Source organism: Orycteropus afer, unplaced genomic scaffold, assembly GCF_000298275.1.
Source record: "Orycteropus afer afer isolate SDZICR_OR568_19922 unplaced genomic scaffold, OryAfe1.0 scaffold00005, whole genome shotgun sequence".
Taxonomy (NCBI): domain Eukaryota; kingdom Metazoa; phylum Chordata; class Mammalia; order Tubulidentata; family Orycteropodidae; genus Orycteropus; species Orycteropus afer.
In genome coordinates, this window is record NW_006921592.1 from 881,609 (window position 1) to 906,900 (window position 25,292).

Below are 25,292 nucleotides of genomic sequence, written 5' to 3' on the forward strand. Positions count from 1 at the left end.
GTCAATGACATGAGACAAAGTATATGTGAACTGCTGTATGAAAAGTGAATTTACTCTGTAAATCTTCACCCAAATCAAAATAAAATTTTAAAAAAAAGTTAATCAGCAATGCTTTATTTTTCTTCATATTCCTGGTGAAAGTCCTGATTCTTTCCAAGCCACATATAGATGCATCTGATTTATTAGAGCTAAGGTTATTTTAAAGGAAGTTCAGAAAAGAATAGTTTAAAGATTAAGATTTGAAAATATAATATCAGTATAAGTAAATTTTTTTTAAAAAAAGAAAGCAACATGTACTAGATTCTTTCTTTTGCTAAAAAATGTGTCTATATGCACTGAAAGAAGCCTGGAAAGATATTTATCATATAATATGAAATATTCATTACTGGCTGGTGGATCTATAAATTATTTGTCCTTTCCTTTTTTCTCTTTGTTATCTCTAAATTTTCTATGATGAACATGTATTGTTAGAATAAAGTAAAATTACTTTATTTAAAAATTTGATATAGTTTTGAACAGCTTTCTCCCTGATGCAAACATTCTCTAAATGATCAGAATTTAGACATACTACTTCATCTCTTTCAAAGTCTGAGTCACTCTTTGTTGGTTTATTATGAGTCATTTTTATATCTTTTTAATTGTTAGTTTATGTTGGGTAAAAAGGATGATGTTATTCACATTCATTTGGTTTAACCACCATTTCATTATTGTCTGTGCTGTGTAATGGTAGATCCTATACCACGGTTATTTTTAATCTAGTTCTACATTCTTATTCTTCAACATACACACATGCCAACAAATGCTTTTGAATGTAGTAGTTCTTTTGAGGAAGAACCTTATTTTCTTTTTTTCAAAGACAAAATCTAGGAGACTCTGTTCTTTTGCCCCATCTACATATTTCTTTCAATGTTACTCTCTTTTAAGAAATCCAGAACAAATTCTTTATCTGAAGACCAGTGGTATAGAATTGTTGTGCCTTGACCATTGTGTAAGAGTTTGTTCAACTTAACTGGTCTTGACCAAAATAGAAGTTTTACTTGCAAGATGAACTCTTGTAAGGCATAATACACAGCACAGGCATTTCCCCACATGTGCACACTTGCATACAGTAAGATCATTGCTGTCCAGGCAGACCTTGGAGATATTGTGGGCTCAGTTCCAGGCTACCACAATAAAGCGAATATCACAATAAAGTGAATCACACAAATTTTTTGGTTTCCCAGTGCATATAAAAGTTAAGTTTTCACTATACTGTAGCCTATTATGTGCAGTAACTTATGAAAGGTTTTGAAATATTGTGAGAACTACACAGAGACATGAAGTGAGGCACATGCTGTTGGAAAAATGATGCTGGTAGACTTACTCAATACAGGATTCCACCGTCAATTTGTAGAAAATGCAGTATCTGTGAAGTGCAATAAAGTGAAGCACAATAAAGTGAGATGGGCCTGTATTTTCAGTTCTGAATCCAATTATTCCAGATTGGATATCCATGCCTCGGCCAATTATCTGTCTGGAGTCATCTGACCAGGCAAGGTTAGATGAAAATATGACAGCACTCCAATAGCCACCAGGAAAGATGAACTTTCCTAGAGGAAAGAGGAAGTATTAGGTCAGGAATCCTGTAGATAGCTACTATAGAGACTGTTTTTCAAATTCTAGACACTCAATTTTATAGCTCGGGGGTGGCTTTTTGCTTGGGAGTGGCTCTATTTTAAGGCCAGGCCCAAGGTAGGTTGGCCTGGGTCTTGGGGGCTACTTTTCATTTGGGGTGGCTCTATTTTAAGGCCGGAACCCAAGGTAGGAGGGTGCAGAAGGGTTAGGAACAACTAAGGGAGAAGAACTTGTCTATCAGTTTGTCATCCCGGTGGTGACTTAAGTGTTGCTGTGAGGCTGAAGGCTATGCCACTGGTGTAGCAAAATGCCAGCAGAGTTACCCATGGTGGAGAGGTTTCAGTGGAGCTTCCAGGCTAAGACAGACTTGAAAGGAGGAAGAGGCCATCCACTTCTCAAAGTATTGGCCAGTGAAAACCTTATGAATAGCAGTGAAACACTGTCTGATATATTACTGGAAAACTTTATAGGTAGCCCTGAAACGTTGTCCAATATAGTGCCAGAAGATGAGCCCATCAGGTTGGAAGGCACTCAAAATATGACTGGGGAAGAGCCCTTTCCTCAGAGACGACCTTAAGGATATGGATAGAGCAAAGTTTTCAGGATCTCCATTGGCTGATGTGGCATGACTCAAAATGAGTAGAAACAGATGCAAACATCCATTAATAATTGGAACATGGAATGTATGAAGTATGAATCTAGGAAAACTGGAAGTTGTAAAAAATGAAATGAAACACATAAGATCAATATCCTAGGCATTAGTGAGTGGAAATGGACTGGTTTTGGCCATTTTGAATCAGACAGCCATATGCCAGGAATGACAAATTGAAGAGGAATGGTGTGGCACTCATCATCACAAAGACTGTTTCAAGATCTGTCCTGAAGTACAATGCTATCATTGATAGGATAATATCCATATGCCTCCAAGGAAGACCAGTTAATAGTACTATTATTCAAATCTATACACCAACCACCCAAGTCAAAGACAAGCAAATTGAAGATTTCTACCAACTTCTGCAGTCTGAAATTGACCTAATATGCAATCAAGATGTGTTGATTATCACTGGAGACTGGAATGCAAAAATTGGAAACAAAGAAGAGTTACTGGTAGTTGGAAAATATGGCCTTGGTGATAGAAATAACATTGGAGAATGCATGACAGAATTTTGCAAGACTGATTTATTCATTACAAATACCTTTTTTCAACAACACAAATGGTGGCTATACACATGGACTTCACCAGATAGAGTACCTAGGAATCAGATTGACTACATCTGTGGCAAGAGGGAATGGAGAAGCTCAATATCTTTAGCCAAAAGAAGGCCAGGAGCTGATTGTGGAACAGACCATCAACTGCTCATATGCACATTCAAGTTGAAGTTGAAGACAGCTAAAACAAGTTCATAAGAGCCAACATATGACCTTGTTAATATCCTTCCTGAATTTAGAGAGCATTTAAAGAATAGATTTGATGCATTGAACACCAGTGACCAAAAACCAGAAGAATTGTGGGATGACATCAAGAACATCTCCATGAAGAAAGCAAGAGGTCACTAACAAGACAAGAAAAGAAGACCAAAATGGATGACAGAAGAGACTCTGAAACTTGCCCTCGAGAGGAGAATAGCTAAAGCAAATGGAAGAAATGAAAAGGTCAAAGGGCTGAACAGAAGATTTCAAAGAGCAGCTTGAGTAGACAAAGCCAATTACTATAATGAAATGTGCAAAGACTTGGAGTTAGAAAACCAAAAGGGAAGAACAGGCTTAGCATTTCTCCAGCTGAAAGAACTGAGGAAAAATTGAAGCCTTGAGTTGTACTATTGAAAGATTTTATGGGCAAATTACTGAATGATGCAGGAAGAATCAAAAGAGGTGGAAGGAATACACTGGATTCAGAAGGGGATGTGGAGTGAGGGATATCATAGCTAATGTCAGATGGATTTCGGCTCAAAGCAAAGAATACCAGAAAGATGTTTACTTGTGTTTTATTGACTGTGCAAAGGCATTTGATTGTGTGGATCATAACAAATTATGGACAACATTAAGAAGAATAGTCATTCCAGAACACTTGATTGTACTCGTGAGGAACCTGTACATAGATCAGGAGGCTGTCATTTGAACAGAACAAGGGAATACTGCATGGTTCAAAATCAAGAAGGGAGTGTGTCAAGGTTGTATCCTTTCACCATACTTACTCAATTTGTATGCTGAGCAAATAATCCAAGAAACTGGATTATATGAAGAAGAACTTGGCATCAGAATTGGAGGAAGGAAGACTCATTAACAACCTGTGATTCATGGATGACACAACTTTGCTTGCTGAAAGTGAGGATGACTTAAAGCACTTACTGATGAAGATTACAGACTACAGTCTGCAGTATGGATTATACCTCAACATAAGGAAAACAAAAATCCTCACACCTTGTCCAATAAACAGTTTCATGATAAATGGAGAAAAGATTGAAGTTGTCAAGGACTTCATATTACTTGGTTCTACAATCAACACCAGTGGAAGCAGCAGTCAAGACATCAGAAGATGTATTGCATTGGGCAAATCTTCTGGAAAAGACCTCTTTCAAGTGCTGAAGAGCAAAGATGTCTCCTTGAAGACTAAGGTGCGCCTAACCCAAGCCATGGTATTTTCAGTTGTGTCTTATGAATGTGAGAGCTGGACAATGAATAAGGAAGACTGAAGATGAGTTGATGCGTTTGAGTTCTGGTGTTGGAGAAGAATGTTAAGAGTACCATGGTCTGCTAAAAGGACTAACAAATCTGTCCTTGGAAGTGAGAATGGCCAGACTTCATCTCACCTACTTTGGTCATGTTGTCAGAAGGAACCATTCCTTGGAGAAGGATATCATGCTTGGTAAAGAGGAGGGTCAACAAAGAAGGGGAAGGCCCTCAACTAGATGGATAGTACAGTGCCTGCAATGATGGGCTCAGGTATAGCAAGGATCGTGGGACTAACATAGGACTGGCCAGTGTTTCGTTCTGCTGTGCATAGGGCCACTGTGAGTCGGAGATGACTCGATGGCACCTTGATGGCATACAACACGAACAAGAGTTTTATAGCAAAAGTTTAGCATATATCCCATTAGTATATTGAGATTTCCTACATTTGCTGTTATTTTGAGTTTAAATCCTCCACTTAGCCAATGCAGTTTAAAAAATTGACCTTGAACATCATGGACAGAAAATAGAAATCTTGCATAGAGATTATCTAATGTATCTTTATAGCACTTTAAAAAGTTTATTTGTGAATAAATTGCACTTATTTATTACAAAGTAAATTTTACTTCAAAGAATTTAGCCTCCTTTTAAAGAAAGTAGTAGGGAGAATATGTTGAAATTAAAATATAATAATTAATGATTTGTCACAAACTTTAAATAAACACTTGGAAAAACTAGGATACTTAGTCAGCAGCCAGAAGCATTAAATGAGTGTTTTTGGTTTTCAAAATCAATGTTATATTTTTTCCCATTAACTTCTTTCTTTTTCTTAACTTTTTATTGTGATTTGGGTGAAAGTTTACAAAGCAAATTGGTTTTCCATTCATCAGTTCATACACATTTTGTCTTGTGACATTGATTGCAATCCCCACAGTATAATAGCACTCTTCCCACTTCCTCTGTGTGTTTACTATTACTGTTTCCAGTGATCCTTCTTTCCTATCCCTTCTTTTCTTTATCTCCCTGGCAAATGGTGTCTCTTTGATCCCATGTAGTTTATTGTTCTGAGGGGTGTTTATCTTCCTGGCGTTATTGTTTACCTCATAGACCTGTCTATTGTCTGGCTGAAAGTTGAGCCATATGGGGGAGTTCAGTTCTAAGGGCCATTGTGCGGGAAGGGGAGAAGAGTCAGTATTTCATCACGCTCTATCAGACCTGGGTCAGCAGGTTTGATGGTTTGAAATTCCACTTACTCCTTGGGTACAGGCTATCATACAAAAATTGACCTGGAAATTCCCTATTAAATTTTTAGCTCTTAAATACCTTTAATGTATTTGAATTAAAAAGAAAATGAAATGATGGCATGCAACAAGAACTATATATATTTTTAATCTAGCATTTTCTGTTGTTTTCAGTGAAAGAGTTTATCTGCATCACCTCAGAAAAAATAATTTGGCTGACAACTCTGAGCATTCCCATCTCTGGGCAATCTCATTACTGAGATTTCTCAGTCTGTTATTTCCACTTCTTCCACTTGGCTTCTATAGCATCTTGGCTGCTTTCAGTAGCTCATGCATACAATCTGGGGATTATACCTTCTCCTGGTTTTGCCAAAAATTTGGTTTGCTTTTTTTTCCCCCCTCCCATTTCTTTGCTGCTGTTGAATGATTTCTAGGGAAAAAGGAAGAAATGCTCATTCATGCAGCTATGCTCATAATGGATATCTGTTTTAACTCTGGATTCTATTCATGAAGAAAGACTTGTTCATTTTTTTTCTAATGTAAACGTAATGAATTGCTCTGAAACCTTGTGTTATCTACTCAATATGCATAGCTCATGGGCTCACAGTAGTGTGGATTAAAGTGGGTCTTAAACTCATGTAATATAATCTTTTGATTCTGGAGTAATTAATTCAGATTATTTAAGCCAGTAATATTAAAACTATAGGGATAGAAGCGTACCTAGGTAATGAAGCATTTTAGAGCTTACATGGGTAATCAGGGTTTTGTTTTTTTTTTTTGGAGGAGGTGAATTGGTCTCCATGCCAGTTGGGATATACTGTGAAGGTGCTTTGTGGACTATAGTAGTTACTAATATATGACACTTTAAAAATCTCTCTCCTTTGTCCACTATACCACCACCCAGAATGCCTTTGGCCAGCCAAATATGCTGGTTTTGGAGGAGAGGTTCAAAGGAACTCTGAATTGTATCATAGGATTCAAAGATAATTATACAGTAATGGAAAAGAACTCTGGTGGTTCATTGGTTAAGGCATTTGGCTGCTAGCTGAAAGATCTGAGGTTCAAACCCACCATGGGAGAAAGATGAGGCAGTCTGCTTCCGTAAAGATTTACAGGCTTAGAAACCCTATGGGGCAGTTATACTCTGTCCTGTAGGGTTGCTATGAGTCAAAATCAACTTGATGGCTGTGAGTTTATAGGGTGACCAAACATCTTGATCGTGATGTGACCAGGAAAGTCTGGATTACGTCAGTCCCAGAGTCCCTGAGTGATGCAAACTGTTAACACGCTCAGCTGCTAACTGAAAGATTGGAAGTTTGAGTCCAGTCAGAGGCCCCTCAGAAGAAAGAGCTGGTGATCTACTCCCCAAAAATCAGCCACTGAAACCTTATGGAGTACAGTTTTACTGTGACCAACATGAGTTCCATGAGTTGGAATCAACTCAGTGGTAAATGGTGGTTTCCTCTAAAGGTATCCTGGTTGGGATCATACGTTATAGTGTCACTCTATTTAATACATGTCCCTTCAGCAGTTTTTACAGTCATGTGTATGTCAGTTTTTCAGGCCGACAACAATTTATTTAATGCTTAAACCGGTAAGATAGACAAAGGCCTCAATGACTCTATTCCTTTTGTTTACTCTCATTATTCTCCACAGGGCCTTGTGTTTTTGAAGACTTTCTATGAAGGAAATTAATAATGATGACCGATCTTATTTACATGCCACTTAATACATATTGAATGAAAAAAGATAACTTCACTTCTCTGTCTCAGTCAAATGGTTTTCTTCTGAGTGCAGTTTAGGCTTCAGATGTTGTGGTTTCCTAGTTATAGATATACAAATCACATGTAGCAGGAGACACATTTAAAAATAAAGTCATTCTTCATAAGTTTGATATATCATCATTTCTCCCAAGGACATCAGGTTTTCTTTATGACTCTGCAAATACATTTTAAAGTCTTCTTTTGTCAATTTTGTCAGATGAACATACCACCAAATAACACTAACTTGGCATGTAAATCATTCACCCAAGAAATCTTTAAAGAAAGTCCTCACAAGTTTCATCTCAGCCTTTGATGCTATTGATTATATGCTTCTAATGTGTTAATGAGTACAGCTGACCCTCTTGGGTAATTTTCTTTTAAAGTCCTAGATAACAGATGATGATAAACCCTTATAGACAAGATATCTTTCCCTTCTCATTCGGACTAGTTTTACATCAGAAAATAAAATACCTGACAGAGTAGTTGTGAACTAAATTAATAATTCTAAACTTTCAAAGTAATATATTCTGCCATCTGGAGTCCTAACTAAAAAATTTTAGCATTTTTGAAATCTGCAAAGAAAATATGTCTCTTATCAAGTAACCAGAAGCTAGGATTTGGCTCAGACTATCATTCTTCTCATGTCAGATATTGTTCAGATTCAAACCCCCTGTTCAGTCAGTCTTCTGCACATATTTATTGAGAATTTTTCTACTCAGCGAGTAGGTTTATAATTCCTCCAGAAACATGTTAGCGTTCCAAAGGATAGCATCTCTATATGCATAATCATTCCCTCTCTATGTGTGCTTTGCAGAGTGAGCTGAGCTACTCTTTATTTTCATATACATGTTTGAAAGCCTTTGCTTTCAGCATTTGTATTAAGGTGACAGCAACATAATGTAAGAACATTCATTCATTCATTCAATCAATTCATCAGGGTTTAATGAGCACTTATAATATGTCAGACTGTACTAAGAAGTGAGATCATACAGATGAATAAAAAACTGTGTCCAAGAGGCTTCTAGTCTAATGAGAAGACAGTAGATTCATGGGTAATTATAAAACAATGAGAAGGGCAGAGTAATAGTAAAGGTACTGGTTTCTTTGCAAACCCCCGCTTTACTTCCCCCACATAGACATGGAATCACAGAAACCAGAGTGTATAATTCGGCCTACTTTCTTGCAAGGGGAATCTTATGGCCTAACGCCATACTGTCCTACACTGACTGGGAGCTGGCCACTGTCACCAATGTCAGCTTGAGGGGAGCTGTGGATCCATGGCTGAGTGTGCCCTGGACCCGAAATTGTTCAGTCCTGAAATTCTCTTGGAGATTTGTGTGTGTTTTCTCAAAGGGCACTTACACATCTAATTTGATGTAGAATCGCTCTACTCTTCTGCTAGAAGCTCCAAGTTCCTACAGCGTCACAGTTGATGATAAGGTGGGTGATGGGAAGTTGTGTACCAATTGCACATGCTGGGCATTTGTCCAGAGTGAGACCTGGTTGTACTGATCTTTACTCTCCCAGATTCTACTGACCTTGTTGATGTTCATTCCCACCAAGTTGGCTCTGACTAATGGCAAACATATGTATAAGAGACCAAAACGTTGCCTGGTTCCGCAGCATCTTCATGATCATTGGTTTGTTTGGGTCCATTGTAGTCGCTGAAGTCCATCTCACTGAGGGTTTCCTTTGTCTATTGACCTTCAAAAACCAAAAACCAAATCTGTTGCCATTGAATCTGTTCCAACTCAGTGACCCTTTAGAACAGAGTAGAACTGCCCTGTAGTGTTTCCAAGGCCGTGTAATCTTTGCAGAAGCATATTGCTACATTTGTGGAGCAGCTGGTGGGTTTGAACTGCCTGCCTTCCAGTTAGCAGCTGGGCACTTAACCTTAGCCCTTTTAAAATCATTCCAACTTGCATTTATGAGTTCAGAGTCATGGTTCTGTGCTCCTTTTATGCAGTTTGTAGCTCTGATTTTATCCTGTCAGCCATCTCCCCCTCCTACTTCTATCACATTCATATTATCTCTCCCACAGAAGGTTAGAGATAACAAGATTCATCTATTTGTAATTACAGATGTCTCAGATAAAGATTTCCCATATAAAGAAATAACCACAGCATTCAGCTCTGTGCTTGATAAAACTTGGTCCACAGCAGAAACAGGCTGCTTTGCAAGGAAAATTCTGGCCCTGCTGGCAGGTAGCCCTGTAGGTCCCCTTCCAGCAAGAAGGTCAGGCTGTACCTGTCTGCTTGGCATGGAAGACACAGCTCTTTCTTTAGTCAGTAGAACAGAATACCTGTATTCATGTGGGTTTTTTTTTGGGGGGGGGGGCTTTGAGCTACTGTTGACCAGCTCCTATCAAATACCTATCTTTTTGTTGTTGTTAGGTGCCATGGAGTCGTCTCCAGCTCATAGTGACCCTATGCACAGCAGAACGAAACACTGCCCAGTCCTGAGCCAGCTCCATGATTCTTGTTACACTTGAGCCCATCACCACCGCCACTGTGTCAATCCACCTCGTTGAGGGCCTTCCCCTCTTTCATCAACCCTCTACCTTACAGGGCATGACATCCTTCTCCATGGGATGGTCCCTTCTGACAACATGACCAAAGTATGTGAGACAAAGTCTGGCCATTCTTGCCTCCAAGGAGCATTCTGGCTGCACTTCCTCCAGGACAGACCTGTTAGTTCTTTTAGCAGTCCACGGTACTTTCAGCATTCTTCTCCAACACCACAACTCAAAAGCATTAATTCTTCTTCGGTCTTCCTTATTCATTGTCCAGCTCTCACATGCATATGAGGTGACTGAAAATAACATGGCTTGTGTCAGGCGTACCTTAGTCCTCAAGGAGACACCTTTGCTCTTCAGCACTTGAAAGAGGTTCTTTGCAGCTGATTTGCCCAGTGCTATACGTCATCTCATGTCCTGACTGGTGCTTCCATTGGCGTCGATTCTAGAACCAAGCAATGTGAAGTCTTTGACAATTTCAATCTTTTCTCTGTTTATCATAATGCTGCTTATAGGTCCAGTTGTGAGGATTTTTGTTTTCTTTATATCGAGATGTAATCCATACTGCAGACTGTATTCTTCAATCTTCATCAGTAAATGCCACAAGTCATCCTCACTTTCAGCAAGCAAAGTTATGTTGTCAGTGTATCGCAGGTTGTTAATGATTCTTCCTCTAATCCTGATGCCATGCTCTTCTTCATATAGTCCAGTTTCTTGGATTATTTGCTCATCATACAGACTGAATAATATGGTAAAAGGATACAACCCTGATGCACTCCCTTCTTGATTTTAAACCATGCAGTGTTCCCTTTTCTGTTTGAATAAGATCCTCCTAGTCTATGTAAGGTTCCTCATGAGTACAATCAAGTGTTGTGGAATTCCCATTCTTCTCAATGTTATCCACAATTTGTTATGATCCACACAATCAAATGCTTTTGCATAGTCAATAAAACACAAGTAAACATCTTTCTGGTATTCTTTACTTTGAGCCAAGATCCATCTGACATCAGCAATGATATCCCTTGTTCCACATCCTTTTCTGAATCCAGCCTGCACCTCTGGAAGTTCTCTGTCAATATAGTGCTGCAACTGTTTTTGAATTATCTTCAGTAAGATTTTACTTGCATGTAATATTAATGATATTGTTCAATAATTTCCACATTCTGGAATGGGTAAAAGTATGGATCTCTTCCAGTCAGTTGGCCAGGTAACTGTCTTCCAAATCTCTTGGCATAACCAAGTGAGTGCCTCCAGAGGGGCATCCGTATGTTGAAACATCTCAATGGGTATTCCGTTAATTCCTGGAGCCTTGTTCCTCGCCAATTCCCTTAGCACAGCTTCAACCTCTTCCCTCAATACCAGTGGTTCTTGAACATATGTCACCTCCTGAAATGGATGAAGATCAACCAGGTCTTTTTGGTACAGTGACTCTGTATATTCCTTCCATCTTCTTTTGATGCTTCCTGCATCATTCAATATTTTGCCCATAGAATCTTTCAGTATTGCAACTCGAGGCTTAATTTCCCTCAGTTCTTTCAGCTTGAGAAATGCCAAGTGTGTTCTTCCCTTTTGGTTTTCTAACTCCAGGTCTTTGCACATTTCATTATAGTATTTAGCTTTGTCTTCTTGAGCTGCTCTTTGAAATCTTCTATTGAGCTCTTTTATCTTGTCATTTCTTCCATTTGCTTTAGCTACTCTTTGCTCAAGAGCAAGTTTCAGAGACTCTTCTGACAAACATTTTGTTTTTTTCTTTCTTTCTCGTATTTTTAATGACCTCTTGCTTTCTTCATGTATGATGCTCTTGATGTCATCCCACAATTCTCCTGGTTTTTGGTCACTGGTGTTCAATGCATCAAATCCATTCTTTAGATGCTCTGTAAATTCAGGAAGGATACATTCAAAATCATATATTGGCTCTCATGGACTTGTTTTGTCTTCAACTTCAAGTTGAAGTTGCATATGCATATGAGCAGTTAATGGTCTGTTCCACAATCAGCTCCTGGCCTGGTTTTGGCTGAAGATATTGAACTTTTCCATTGCCTCTTGCCACAGATGTAGTAAATCTGATTCCTATGTACTCCATCTGGCAAAGTCCATGTGTATAGCTGCCATTTATGTTGTTGAAAAAAGGTATTTGCAATGAATAAGTCATTGGTCTTGCAAAATTCTATCATGCAATCTGCAGTGTTATTTCTGTCACCAAGGCCAAATTTTCCAACTACTGGTGATTCTTCTTTGTTTCCAACTTTTGCATTCCAATCACCAGTGATAAGGAACACATCTTGATTGCATGTTTGGTCAATTTCAGACTGCAGAAATGGCTAAAAATCTTCAATTTCCTTATCTCTTGCTTTGGTGGTTGGTGCATAAATTTGAATAGTCATATTAACTGGTCTTCCTTGTAGGCATATGGTTAGTATCCTATCACTGATGGCATTGTATTTCAAGGTAGATATTTAAACATCTTTTGTGATGATGAATGCCATGCCATTCCTCTTCAATTTGTCATGTCCGGCATAGTAGATCATATGGTTGTCTGATTCAAAATGGTCCAAACCGGCCTATTTCAGCTCACTAATGCCTAGGATATCAATCTTTCTATGTTCCATTTAATTTTTGACAACTTCCAATTTTCCTAGATTCATACTCTGTACATTCCATGTTCCGAGTATTAAGGGATGTTTGCAGCTGTTTCTCCTCAATTTGAGTTGTGCCACGTCAGCACATGGAGGTCCTGAAAGACTTACTTTATCCATATCCTTAAGCTTGGTTCTACTGTAACAAGGCAGCTCTTTCCCAGGCCTATTTTGAGTGCCTTCCAACCCAAGGGGCTAATCTTTCTGCACTGTGTCAGACAATGTTTCTGGGCTATTCATAAAGTTGCCCAGTAATGTATCAGATAGTGTTTCTCTGATACTCATAAGGTTTTCCCTGGTCAATTTTTGAGAAGTGGATGACCTCCTCCTTCTTCCTAGTCTGTCTTAGTCTGTAAACTGTGTTGAAACCTGTACACCATGTGCAACTCTGCTGACCTTTGAAACACCAGTGGCACAGCCTCAAGCCCCACAGGAACATACAAGCCTCAGAGGATGACAAATTTACAGACAAGTTTGTCTCCCTTAGCTATACCTATCTAGGTAAATTAATATCTGGGAAGCCAGTCTGTAAGACTAGTCCTTTTTTCTAATACAAGGTGATACACAACCCATCAACACAATGTAGCTAGTTTCCATATAGCTACATATATTCCATTTAAAGGGCTCAGGTTGTTTTTATTAACCTTTGGTCTTAAAACCAGTCAAATCAGTTGCTGTCAAGTTGATTTCAACTTATGCTGACCTCATGTGTGTCAGAGACAAACTTCATAGAGTTCTCAATGGCTAATGTCTTGGAAGTAGATTGCTAGGGTTTTCTTCCAAGGCACCTCTGGATGGACTTGAATTTCCAAGTTTTTGGTTAGCAGCTGAGAACTTCAACTGTTTGCACCTCTTAGTAGTACAGTTTCCTTTGTTATTAGAGGTCCTTTTATTAAAGCAATTAGAAGACTATGTTGTTTTGAATGTCCTTGTCAAAAAAGTTGATAACTTTATGTTTATCCATCCCATGCTGGAGGGCAGATTTGCTGCTCCGTGAAGCACTTATGTCTAGGAACCACTGCTCATCAAGTCTGGCTAGTATGCACCTATCCCGTAGGCCAGGGTTTCTCAGACTCGCAAGACTGATGTTTTGGGCTTGATAATTCTTTTGCTGTAGGATGTTTAGTAGCACCCATGACCTTTATACACTAGGTGTCAAATAGATGCCAGTAGTATACAACTCCTTCTGCCAGCTGGACAACTAAAATGTCTTCAGTCATTGTTAAATTGATCTAATTGATGCCCTCCCACCCAGGCTGAGAACTACTGATCCAGAGCCGTATTTTCTGGACTGTGGTCCTGACCCATCAATAAGTTCTGAACTCAGTTTAGTGGGTTGTTAACAGCACTTTAAAAAATGCAATAGAATAAAAGAGAATAGAAGATACCCAAGTTAATTTAAAGGTAAAGAGAAAGTTAAGTCTCAGTTTCATGCACATTGTTGTTGTTGTTATTATGTGCCAGTTGAGTTGGCCCCGACTCATAGCCACCCCTCCTTGGGTTTTTGAGGCGGTATCACTACAGAAGTAGATTGTCCAACCTTCTTTCCGAGAAATTTTATGCATAGAAATATACATATATGTACTCTGGATTAAGATGTGCCATGTTTTTCTGATTGGAAGCTATGATCTAAACGTTTGAAAGTTACTGTTCCAGAGTCATTATAAATTGTTTTTCATATTATTGATTTTTTTTATTATAAAGAATTTTTTATTGTAATAAATGACAAGCCATGACAAGTTGTGTGGTGACTGTAAGGAAATGTCTATAGCAAGGAAATGAGCCTATATAAAGTATATATACATATATTGTTGTTGTTATGTGCCGTCGAGTCGGCCCCAACTCATAGCGACCCCTCCATGGGTTTCTGAGGCAGTATCACTACGGAAGTAGATTGCCAAACCTTCCTTCTGAGATACATATACTATTACACCTTGATTATTTTTATGCATTTTGCTATTCGTAGTTTACACAGATGCTGTATGGCTTACTCAGTACTGATAAAGCATTTAAAATATCAAATTAAAATATTATGGATAGACACATTAATATTTTCCATTTATATGTCATTTTTTCATTTGAGACTCTCAATACATTGATTCATTTCTTTCCTTAGTGTATGATTTCCAGTTCATCTCAGGGGAAACTGAGGCACAAACAAATGTTCATATAGTATAATATAATAAAGACAGTGAATTAACTAGGCCTCTGGGTAATACCCTAATCATGTTTACTGTATTTATTTTTGTACTACCATTTGGAAGTAGGAGCAGGTCTCTTTTGGTGGCTGTGTATCTGTTGGAGACTGGCAGGCTGTGGGCACGCCATCAGTGGGTAGCAGCAGACGTCAGGGAATGCCAGATTGCATTAGCTCAGTCTCTCAAAGAAACACTTTCATTACGGATTCAAGTTTTTAATGCTCTGTTCTTGGCTCCTGTCTACGTTTGTATAAGAAAAAGAACATATCTACATCTTTTAAAAGAATCTAGTTAAAATAAAATTTAAAATATGTCATGAGGTAATCAGAGGCACATTCTGATTTTTGTGGGCCCTAAGAAGGTTGGGCAATCTACTTCCGTAGTTATACCGCCTCGGAAACCCAAGGAGGGGTGGCTATGAGTCGGAGCGGACTTGAAGTCAGTGAGTTTGGTTTGGTTTTTTTTTTTTTTTTAGCACTCTTTGCTTCATGGGACCTGTCCTCCAAAAAAAGTATTGTTGTTGTTGTTGTTGTTGTTTGCCGTCGAGTCAGCCCTGACTCATAGCGACCCCTCCTTGGGTTTCCGAGGCAGTATCACTACGGAAGTAGGATTGCCCAACCTTTCTTCCGAGGAGTGGCTAGTGGGTTTGAACCGCCAGCCTTCTGGTGAGCAGTCAAGTGCCTTAGGCACTATGCTACCAGAGCTCTGATATATTATGACTGTACTGGTATAAAGTAGATATAATTCAAGTTGGGTTATATTCATTTCATTTTTCTGATAAAAAAAATTAAAAACATTTTTAGTCACTGAGTCTGATTGTGAGTCTCTAGAAGTGTTGTGGACCCAAGGCACACGCCTATCATGCCTAACAAAGAAGTTGGCTGTGGGGATGAGATGTGGAAATAATAACTGGTAGTCTTCTTAAGGAGGTCTAGGGCGCAGTGCCTAAGGCATTTGACTGCTAACCAGAAGATTGGCAGTTCAAACCCACCAACCACTCTGCGGAAGGAAGATGAGGCAACCTACTTCTGTAAAGATTTACCTCCTTACCGCCTCCGAAACCCAGTGGGAGGGTCACTGAGTCAGAATCCACTTGATGGCAGTGGGTTTGGTTCTGGTTTTAGCCTTCCGCTTCATCCGTACACTCATAGCAAGGCACCATTTCCCAGTTGCCATGAAATTGCTTCTGACTCCTGACGACCCTGTGCGTGTGAGGGTAGAACCGTGGTCTGTGGGATTTTCAGTGGCTGACTTTTCAGAAGTAGATCACCAAGCCTTACTTCTGAGCCATCTCTGGGGGGACTCAAGCTTCCACCCTGATTGTTACCAGCCAATGCATGAATCATTAGCTACCCAGGCCCTTCTATTATTCCTAACCACTAATTAGTCAAGGTATGTGGAATATATTTTTCCTCTTCCACCTACATTTTTCAAGTACTTTTTTTCCTCCTCTAGGTCATGTTTAACTGTCAGCTTCCTTTAGACCCTCTTTAGAAGTAGGAAGCTCAGGGTATAAATCAATATGAGCAAATATATTACTATTCCACTCCTTTTGGGAAAAAACATGGTAATTAAAATTTGTAGTAGAAAGAATTCCTAAGTGGTAAGGTGCCTTTCTAATATGTTACCAGGTTTTATTTTAGGATATACTTTCAGTAACTATTCTACATTATTAAATAAGATCCAGCTCTTTGGAGTAACTGAATAAGTTACTGTTGGGTAAGTCTTGTTTTAGACATATTATTAGTTTTCTCACTTGAACTGATTGTTTTTAGGAAGTAACCTTATCATTACTTGAAGAAAAAAAGATGGAAAATACTTGGTGTGTTACAAATCTAGTTGATTTACAATTAAAATAATGTTACAATTACGGTAACTTTTCATTGTATCACTTAGAAAATTTAAGTGCTATACATGATAAATAAGATTTATCCCTTACTGGACTCTGAATTTTTTCTAAAGGCACCATGACAGAGAAGCTTTTCCCAAAGATTATGATATAGAGAGTCCTGAAACTGTAAAAAAACTGTGTAATTCAACATACTGGCGATTTGGAACCGATGAACCCCCAGTAAGTATTGCTAATTTCTTTAAGTCCAGGATTTTCATCATAGTGCAACATGGAAAAAGTGAAGGGAGGAACACTTTGTTAGGGCCTCCTTATTAGCTAGATTAGTTATTTAGACAGGTGACTTAGCCGTGTGTGCTTCAGTGACTTTATCTGTAAAATGTATCCACTTCTTATGGTTAAGGTGAGAATTCAATAAGATAAAAAATATAAAGTACTTAATAAATATAAATATACTATAAAGTACCTGACAAGTAGCAAATGCTCAAGAAATCATTGCTTTTGTGATGCTGTCGTTGCTGCAACATCTTGCTAGATGTCTCTTCACAATTACCCTTGTTGTTGTTGTTGTTGTTGTTAACTGCCATTGAGCTGACTGCCTCAAGTGTGCAAAGTAGAACTGCACTTCATAGGGGTTTTCAAGGCTGTGACCCATCAGAAGGAGCTCTAGTGGCATAGTGGTTAAAGCACTCAGCTGCTAACTGAAAGGTCAGCAGTTTGAACCCACCAGCTACTCTGTGGGAGAAATATTAGGCAGTCTGTCTGCTTCTATAGATTTATAGCTTTGATGACCCTTTGGAGCAATTCTCCTCTGCCTATAGGGTCACTATGAGTCTGAATCGACTCAACAGCAATGGGTTTTGGACCTGTTAGAAGCAGATTGTCTTTCTTCTGAGGCACCTCTGGGCAGGTTCAAAGCACTAACTTTTTGGCTAGTAGTTAAGTGCTTAACCATTTGTGCCTCCCAAGGGCTCTTCTCTATGGCATGGGTATTATTATTTCTTGTTTTACTGATGAGGCTAAAGAAACTCATAGTGGTTAAGTGCCTTACTCAAAGTCACACAGCTAAGGAGTGGAAAGTTAGGGTGTGAATTCAGGTCTTTGATTTTAAGTCCTTTGTACTTTTTTTAAGGTAGAGGAGTTTGTATGACAATTGCGAATAGAATATTCGTTGCATAAGTAATTCTGTTTGCATTAGTATGAATAGGTTACTGCTTGATTACTTGGATGCCTGCTCAGTAAATTCCCAAACAACCCTTATGTTGTATCCTAAGATGTCAAGAGGTTTGGGACTAGCCAAAGACTCAGTTCAACCTTAAAGGATGGCCTTGGGGTCCCAAGGACTAGTTTTTTTTTTTTTTTTTAAATAAGGCAGGACATGGTTTTTTTTTTTTTTTTTTTTTTACAACAAAACCATAAAGTTGACAAGAAAGATATAAATCCAGCTATAAACATAGACTCACAGATCTTAAATGACTTACCTAAGGTCTTGGGTGTAAAGAAAAGGGCATAGAGTCTCCATACTTTCATGTGCCAGGTGCAATACTGGATGCAAAAGGAGAGTGGTGCATGACTTTTGTTGCAGTGTTTTGATAGAGGCCTAAAGGCTAGACTACTCTTGATACATGGCAGAAACCGTATGTCCTATTGCAAGACACTGGGCTCTCTAGGCAAGACCTGCTAAGAAATGCTAAATTAGATTAGGCCATATGAATGGTTTTGCCTTTGAAAACTAGGGGTTGAATAATTGGAGGAGAATTTCTTTAGCTGAGTGTTGTTGCATGTTCCTCCTTCCACAGTTGAGAGGACTTTCAAGGGAAACACTTTGATTAATATGTATGTCCTAGAAGTTGAAGAACACATGGTCCAAGTATATGACATGTGCATGGGAAATCTTAAGGTCATTGGACAGGCTTGACATTCAGGACAGGAACAGAATGCGAGCATGTTGCACTTGGAGGAGATGGTAGGGACCAAGGATGTGTACATCTGTGAGGTTTCTCATGGGACACGCTAGAGAGAATCTGTCCAGAGTGCTGTTGAAAGAAGGTTGTCTGGGGTAGTTGTTAAGTGCCGTCCAGTCATCTCTGACTCATAGCGGCCCTATGTGCACAGCACAATGAAACATCGCCCAATCCTGCGCCAGCTCCACGATCCTTGCTATACTTGGGCCCATCACCACTGCCACTGTGTCAATCCATCTTCTTGAGCCCATCGCCACTGCCACTGTGTCAAACCATCTTGTTGAGGGCCATTCCCTCTTTCATTGACCCTCCACCATACCAAGCATGACCTCCTTCTTCAGTGAATGGTCCCTTCTGATAACATGGCCAAAATATGTAAGACGAAGTCTGGTCATTCTCACTTCCAAGGAGCATTCCTGCTTCACTTCCTCCAGGACAGATTTGTCAGTTCTTTTAACAGTCTGTGGTACTTTGAGCATTCTTTGCCAATACCACAACTCAAAAGCTTTGGCTCTTCTTTGGTCTTCCTTATTTATTGCCTAGCTCTAACATGCATATGAGGTGATTGAAAATACCATGGCTTGTGTCAGGTGCGCCTTAGTCCTCAAAGAGGTATCTTTGCTCTTCAGCACTTGAAAGAGGTTCTTTGCAGCCAATTTGCCCAGTGCTATTTGTCATCTGACGTCCTGACTACTGCTTCCATTGGTGTCGATTGTAGAACCAAGCAATATGAAGTCTCTGGCAACTTCAATCTTTTCTCCATTTATCGTGATGTTGCTTATTGGTCCAGTTGTAAGGATTTCTGTTTTCTTTATATTGAGATGTAATCCATACTGCAGACTGTATTCTTCAACCTTCACCAGTAAGTGCTTCAAGTCATCCTCACTTTCAGCAAGCAATGTTGTGTTGTCAGCATATCGCGGGTTGTTAATGATTCTCCTTCCAATCCTGATGCCCCATTCTTCTTCATATAGTCCAGCTTCTCAGATTATTTGCTCAGCATATAGATTGAATAAGTGTGGAGAAAGGATACAACACTGACACATTGCCTTCTTGATTTTAAACCATGCAGTGTCCCCTTGTTCTGTTTGAACAACAGCCTCCTGGTCTATGTACTGGTTCCTCATGAGTACAATCAAGTGTTGTGGAATTCCCATTCTTCTCAATGTTATCCACAATTTGTTATGATCCACACAATCAAATGCTTTTGCATAGTCAATAAAACACAAGTAAACATCTTTCTGGTATTCTTTGCTTTGAGCCAAGATCCATCTGACATCAGCAATGATATCCCTTGCTCCACATCCTCTTCTGAATCTAGCTTGCACTTCTGGAGGTTCTCTGTCAATATACTGCTGCAATCATTTTTGAATTATCTTCAGTAAGATTTTAGTTGTGTGTGATATTAATGATATTTCCACATTCTGTGGGATCACCTTTCTTTGATGGGTACAAATATGGCTCTCTTCCAGTCATTTAGCCACGTAGCTGTCTTCCAAATCTCTGGGGTAGGGGTGGAAGCAAAGAGACACAGCCAAAGAGACCTACTGGATATCCAAGGCTGAGGAAGAGAGGTTATAATCAGCCAGAAGGAGAAGAAGCCTGCGTGCTTCCATCAGGCTGTAGCTGAAAGTTCTCAGTAAGGGAATCTCTGAAAACAATGACAAAAATGCCCCATGAGAGAAGCAGTCAGTTTTGAATGGCTTCCAAGACCAGAGGTGCTAGTACAGGTCAAGAGTGTAAAGGCCACTTTACACTGTGCCTTTTTCCCCAATCATACCTCATTATCCAGATTGGAAAGGGTCAGTGAGTGGGGGAGGAGAGAGAAAAAGGCAGGAAGGTAGGTAGCAGCTGAGGAAGGCCCCATCCCACTGCAGACTTCCAGACCTAAAGAAGCACTGAGCTGGGAAGGTGAGAAGTTTTACATATAATTCACCTTAAAATCTGAATAATTTCATCATGCTAGAATATTTTGTAACTAAAATGAGATTCTTCTTGGGATTCAAAGGGACCAGAAAAGCTGTGGGACTTGCCCAAGATGTCCATCCATCAAGTAAAAGGAAAGAACTAGCCCTCGGTGTGGGATAGAGGGGGATGCTTGATTGAAATAAACTTGCTTCATGATTACATCCTCTTTAATACAGCTTGTTCCATAAAACTATTACATGAACAGTGGACTTCTCTTCAGGCCATTCATTACTCTACATGATCTACATTGTATGGATAAGGAAACAGAGGCTGAGTGAAGCTTAATAACTTGCTCAAGTTCAAACAGCTAGAGAGTATATTAAAAATTAAAACTTTTTTCTCCTTGGGTCCAGAATCTAAGCTCTTAGATACTTCTCCTGACTGCTACTTGCAGAGCCCTGCTGTCCCACTCCTAGTCAGGTGGACTTTTTATCTTTCTGCTGCATGTTTCTTGCAGAAAGTGAATCTAATTGTTAGCTCTGGTTTGGGTACTGTGTCTCCTGACTGCATATGTGTTAGGGCTTTGATTTCTTACATCTTAGCTATAACTTCTGTCCTGTTTTGTGAATTATATCCACACATGTGCTGGCTAACCCTATCCCCATCTGTTTTACCTCCTGAATGCCTTCTTTGCATTTTTGGTTATTTGCAAGATAGCTGCTGAGTGGTTATTTTTCACATCCACAGACATTTCTATCTAGCTGATTGAAGGGCTCCTTGCCCTTAAATGCTGTGGTTGAGGCTAAAGTGAGCATCATTTATTTGTAACAAGATTTAAAATGGGACTTTCTTTGTCTATATTTTGAAAGATGCTCCAAAAGGCCAAGAATAAAATAAGTGTCCCACATTCTATTGAGAGTAGAAGTGAATTATTAGGCCACTTATACAAGACCCTTAAAGAAGAGGATACCCTGAGGTCCCTACTCATATTAAGATTTAAGAGGGTTGAAGTCCAAGAAACCAAAAGAAGAGATTAAGATTAGAGAGATTTTTGAGAGTTATTACTGTGTTGTAAGTCTCATGTGCAAACCCTCTTCGGTGCCTGGTGAAGTTATAGATAAGAGACTATGGTGATCTGTCTAAAGAAACAGAACAGAAAGAGGGAGTTAGCTGCATTGTCATCATTTGTGGAGCAAAAGTGTACGAATGCTCAGGCCTAGATGTGGCTCTTGTGGATAAAATGTAGACCATGTGGAAAAGAGATGACATGGAGCCATTTCAGAGCCTTCTCAAGAGCACCTTATGTAGAAATGAAAGGAGGATCTGCTAGAGTCACAAGGGCTGAGGTAGAAAAAAGTCAAGCTAGAGGCATCCCGGGAGCTCTGGTGGTGTAGTGCTGAAGGCATTTGACTGCTAACCAGAAGGCTGGTGGTTCAAACCCACAAGCCGCTTCTCGGAATGAAGATTGGGCAATCTACTTCCATAGAGATACTGCCTCAGAAAACCAAGGAGGGGTTGCTATGAGTCAAAAATGACTCCACAGCCGTGGGTTTGGTTTTGGAGAGGCATCCTGCATCGTGGAATATACCATTCAATGGTGAACCTCAGTGTCTACCAGAACTCCTTAAGAAGGTCAATTTTGAATGTCCATCAATATCAGAGAGTCAGAGATAATCATGCCAAGAAGAAACCAACACAGGATGACACTTGTGCCTTTCCTGCCCTTACCTCTCTCTCCTTCCTTATATCTCCACATCCCCAGCTTCCACCCCCAAGAGCCAGAAGAAGTTGCAGGATCAAGTGGGGCAATTGAGAAGAAGCCAGCTGGGCTACCTTTTCTCACCATAGACAGCCATTACAAGCCAGGCCTAAGTTGAAGACATGACAATATTTAAATCAAGTTAAAGTTTTTGCTATGATGTGGGACTCTTCTTGGGACAAGAGTCCCAAGGATTTTTATATCATCTGAGAATGACCAGAAGAGTCATGGGACCTGTCCATTTTATCAAAGAATGAGCCCTTTCAAGTGAGCATAAATGGGCATTGATGGAGGATTGTACCTACCTTTAAGTCCCACGTATTCAATAGGCCAATTACTCATTTATAAAAGAACAGTCCATTCTCATCATCCCTCTTTAGCCCCTTTCTTTACTTCAGTTTTCTTCATGTCATTTATACCATCATGAATATTTTAGACTTATTTTATGTTTTATTTTGTCTGTCTCTCTTAGAATATAAGATTCATGAGAAGAAGAACTGAGAACTGCTGTATACCCAGTACCTACAATGCCTGGTACACAGTGGGAGCTCAAATATTTGTTGAATGAGTGAATGAAAGGTTATACTCAATATACATTTAGTGAGGCCTTATTTTAGTTATTAACTTATTTTGGTCAGGCATTATGCTAAGTGCTGGGGTAACACATGTAATTTCAAAACAAGGAACTCACAGGCTCATAGTGGAAATGCAGATGGAAAACCACATTGGCAAAGTGTACGATGGATACAATGAAAGGAGAAAGGCCAGGATGCTCTGTGGGTCATCTTAATTGGAATGGGTTTCAGGAGGATCAGGAATGGCTTCCTAGCAGATCTAACCCCTTTGAGGCCCCTGAGCTGAATTTTCAAAGAACCATCTGTGCTCAAAACCTGGAAACATACCGCCCAGGTGTAATTGGTTTTCTACTCTGATAATCCCTCAGGCTTCAGGAAGCCACTTCACAGAGGATCTAGATTCACAGAGGGACAAGCCACTGGGGTTTCTCTGGTTGTCTTATGAGTCTAAGTGATTATGAGCAATAGCATTTTAAACTACAATATTTTGCCATTAATATTTTATTTGGAAGGAGCTCTGGTGGTGTAGTGCCTAAGGCATTTGACTACTAACCAAAAGGTTGACAGTTCAAACCCACCAGCCACTCCTTGGAAGGCAGGTTGGGCAATCTATTTCCATAGTGATATCATCTCGGAAACCCAAGGAGGGGTTGCTATGAGTCAGATCTGACTCGATGGCAGTGGTGCTACATAACGATACCAGAGTGGATTTCATGCAAACTAAAATGATCAGAAGTATTTCTATAATTTTTCCTGTAATAGGTAAAGCCACTGGCCCAAGGGTCCTCACCATGCTACCAAAAGCCCTGTCATAATCACATATGTTACTCACTAGCTTGTTTGGAAGCATCAAGTACAGAACACACAAGATGCTGTGTCACAGAAAGTGAGAACTTTCCAGACATAAAGGAGCAAAGACAACATGAGCAATGATATTAAACAGATTTTTCTTATGCAACCAGTGGTTAAATGCCAGGCATTTTTGGAACTAACAGGACAACAAAGATGAACAAATTGGGCTAATATTAGTATTAACAGATCACAGTCATTTTGGATAGAAAAAGGAGAAATTAGTGAATAGTATAAAAAAATGTTAGCATTCATTTTATGAATAGGTGAAGAAGAGCTAAATAGGCCTCAAATAAGAGCTGTTTTATGGGCTAACAATGTGGCATTTAAACAGTAATTATTCTAAAAGAGATATAAAGGGATATGATTTTATCCGATCTGAGAGATTAAATTATCATTTATTTAATTGGTTCAGGTATTTTTTTTTCTTTGATTGACATAGTAGAATGGTATTTTGACCACTCTAATCTTACAGATGCTTCTTGTATCCAGATCTAAGTACCTGAAAGAGGCATATGGATCAAATTTTGATAAATGGAATAATTTAAAATGCCATTGTAGGAGAAACATGTCATCCAGGAGAAAGGAAGACATTTGGGGCTATTGAGCCAAGGCCCCTTCTTACTTTTTGTATTCATAATCTTTGAGTTTGTAGTCGATACGACCTTTTTTAGCATCTTCTCCTGGGTCTGCTTTGGACTGTGATTTTCAGTATCAGCACAATCACATCTGCCTTTCCTATTTCAGAAATTCTTTATACATTTTGGCCTAGTGAGTGTGCATGCTTTCAGATGCAGCTGTGTATTTATTTATTCTAGAAAATATCTTCTCAGTCATTTCTAGGGATTTTGGACAGTACTGAAATCAGGTATGCACCATTGTGATCCCATCATTCCTTTGCAGATCCTTTTCTACATTAATAATCATGCCCTGATTTAACTTTTAGAGAAACTAGATTTTAATTTTTCATGTGTATTAGTTTGCTTAAGCAGATATAACTGTTACGTTGAAAAATGAGACTCAAAAGGTGTAGTCACACACACACAAAAACAAACCAAAACCTGTATTCTTTGTCTCCACTTTGCCTAGTAAGGCTTGAATTGTGTCTCCCAAAATATATGTTGAAATCTTTACCTCTGCACCTATACATAGGACCCTGTGTGGAAGTAGTTTTCTTTTGTTATATTAATGAGGCCATTACCAGGATCAGGTGAATCGTAGGCCTAATCTCTTTAGGGTATAAAAAAATTGGAACAGACACAGACAGACATAGTAGGAAGAAAGACAGACAATGCATCTACAAGCCCAGGACTGTCAAGGGCTGCTGGCAGTTGCTAGAAGCTGAAATAGACAAGGAAGGACACCCTGAATTCAGACTTCTAGCCGCATGAACTGTGAGAAAGTAAATTTCTGTTCTTTAACGGGATGCATTGTGGTATTTTTGTTATAGCCGCACTAGGTAACTATAAGATAACTGCTTTGTGGAGTTCATTTTCTTTTTTCTACCCCTGGATAAAATTTTGTTCAGATTTCCTAATTCTTAATGGTCACACCTAGATAATAATAATAAAAACCATTGATCACATTTACATAATTAAAATATCTAATCTCTGGTAGCATAGTAGCTAAAGGCACTTGACTGCTAACCAGAAGGCTAGTGGTTCAAACCCACCAACCACTACTCAGAAGGAAGGTTGGGCAATCTACTTCCATAGTGATGTTGTTGTTGTTGTTGTTATGTGCCGTCAAGT

The 25,292-nt window shown here is 39.2% G+C and overlaps 1 protein-coding gene across 1 annotated transcript in view; it reads left to right on the plus strand.

Moving 5' to 3' along the window:
* CUNH9orf135 (chromosome unknown C9orf135 homolog) overlaps positions 1-25,292 on the plus strand; it is a 104,350-nt gene that overhangs the window by 14,403 nt on the left and 64,655 nt on the right. The window contains exon 2 of the mRNA XM_007938409.1: positions 16,600-16,708. Coding sequence (XP_007936600.1) covers positions 16,600-16,708 — 109 coding nt within the window. The remainder of the gene's footprint in view (positions 1-16,599; positions 16,709-25,292) is intronic.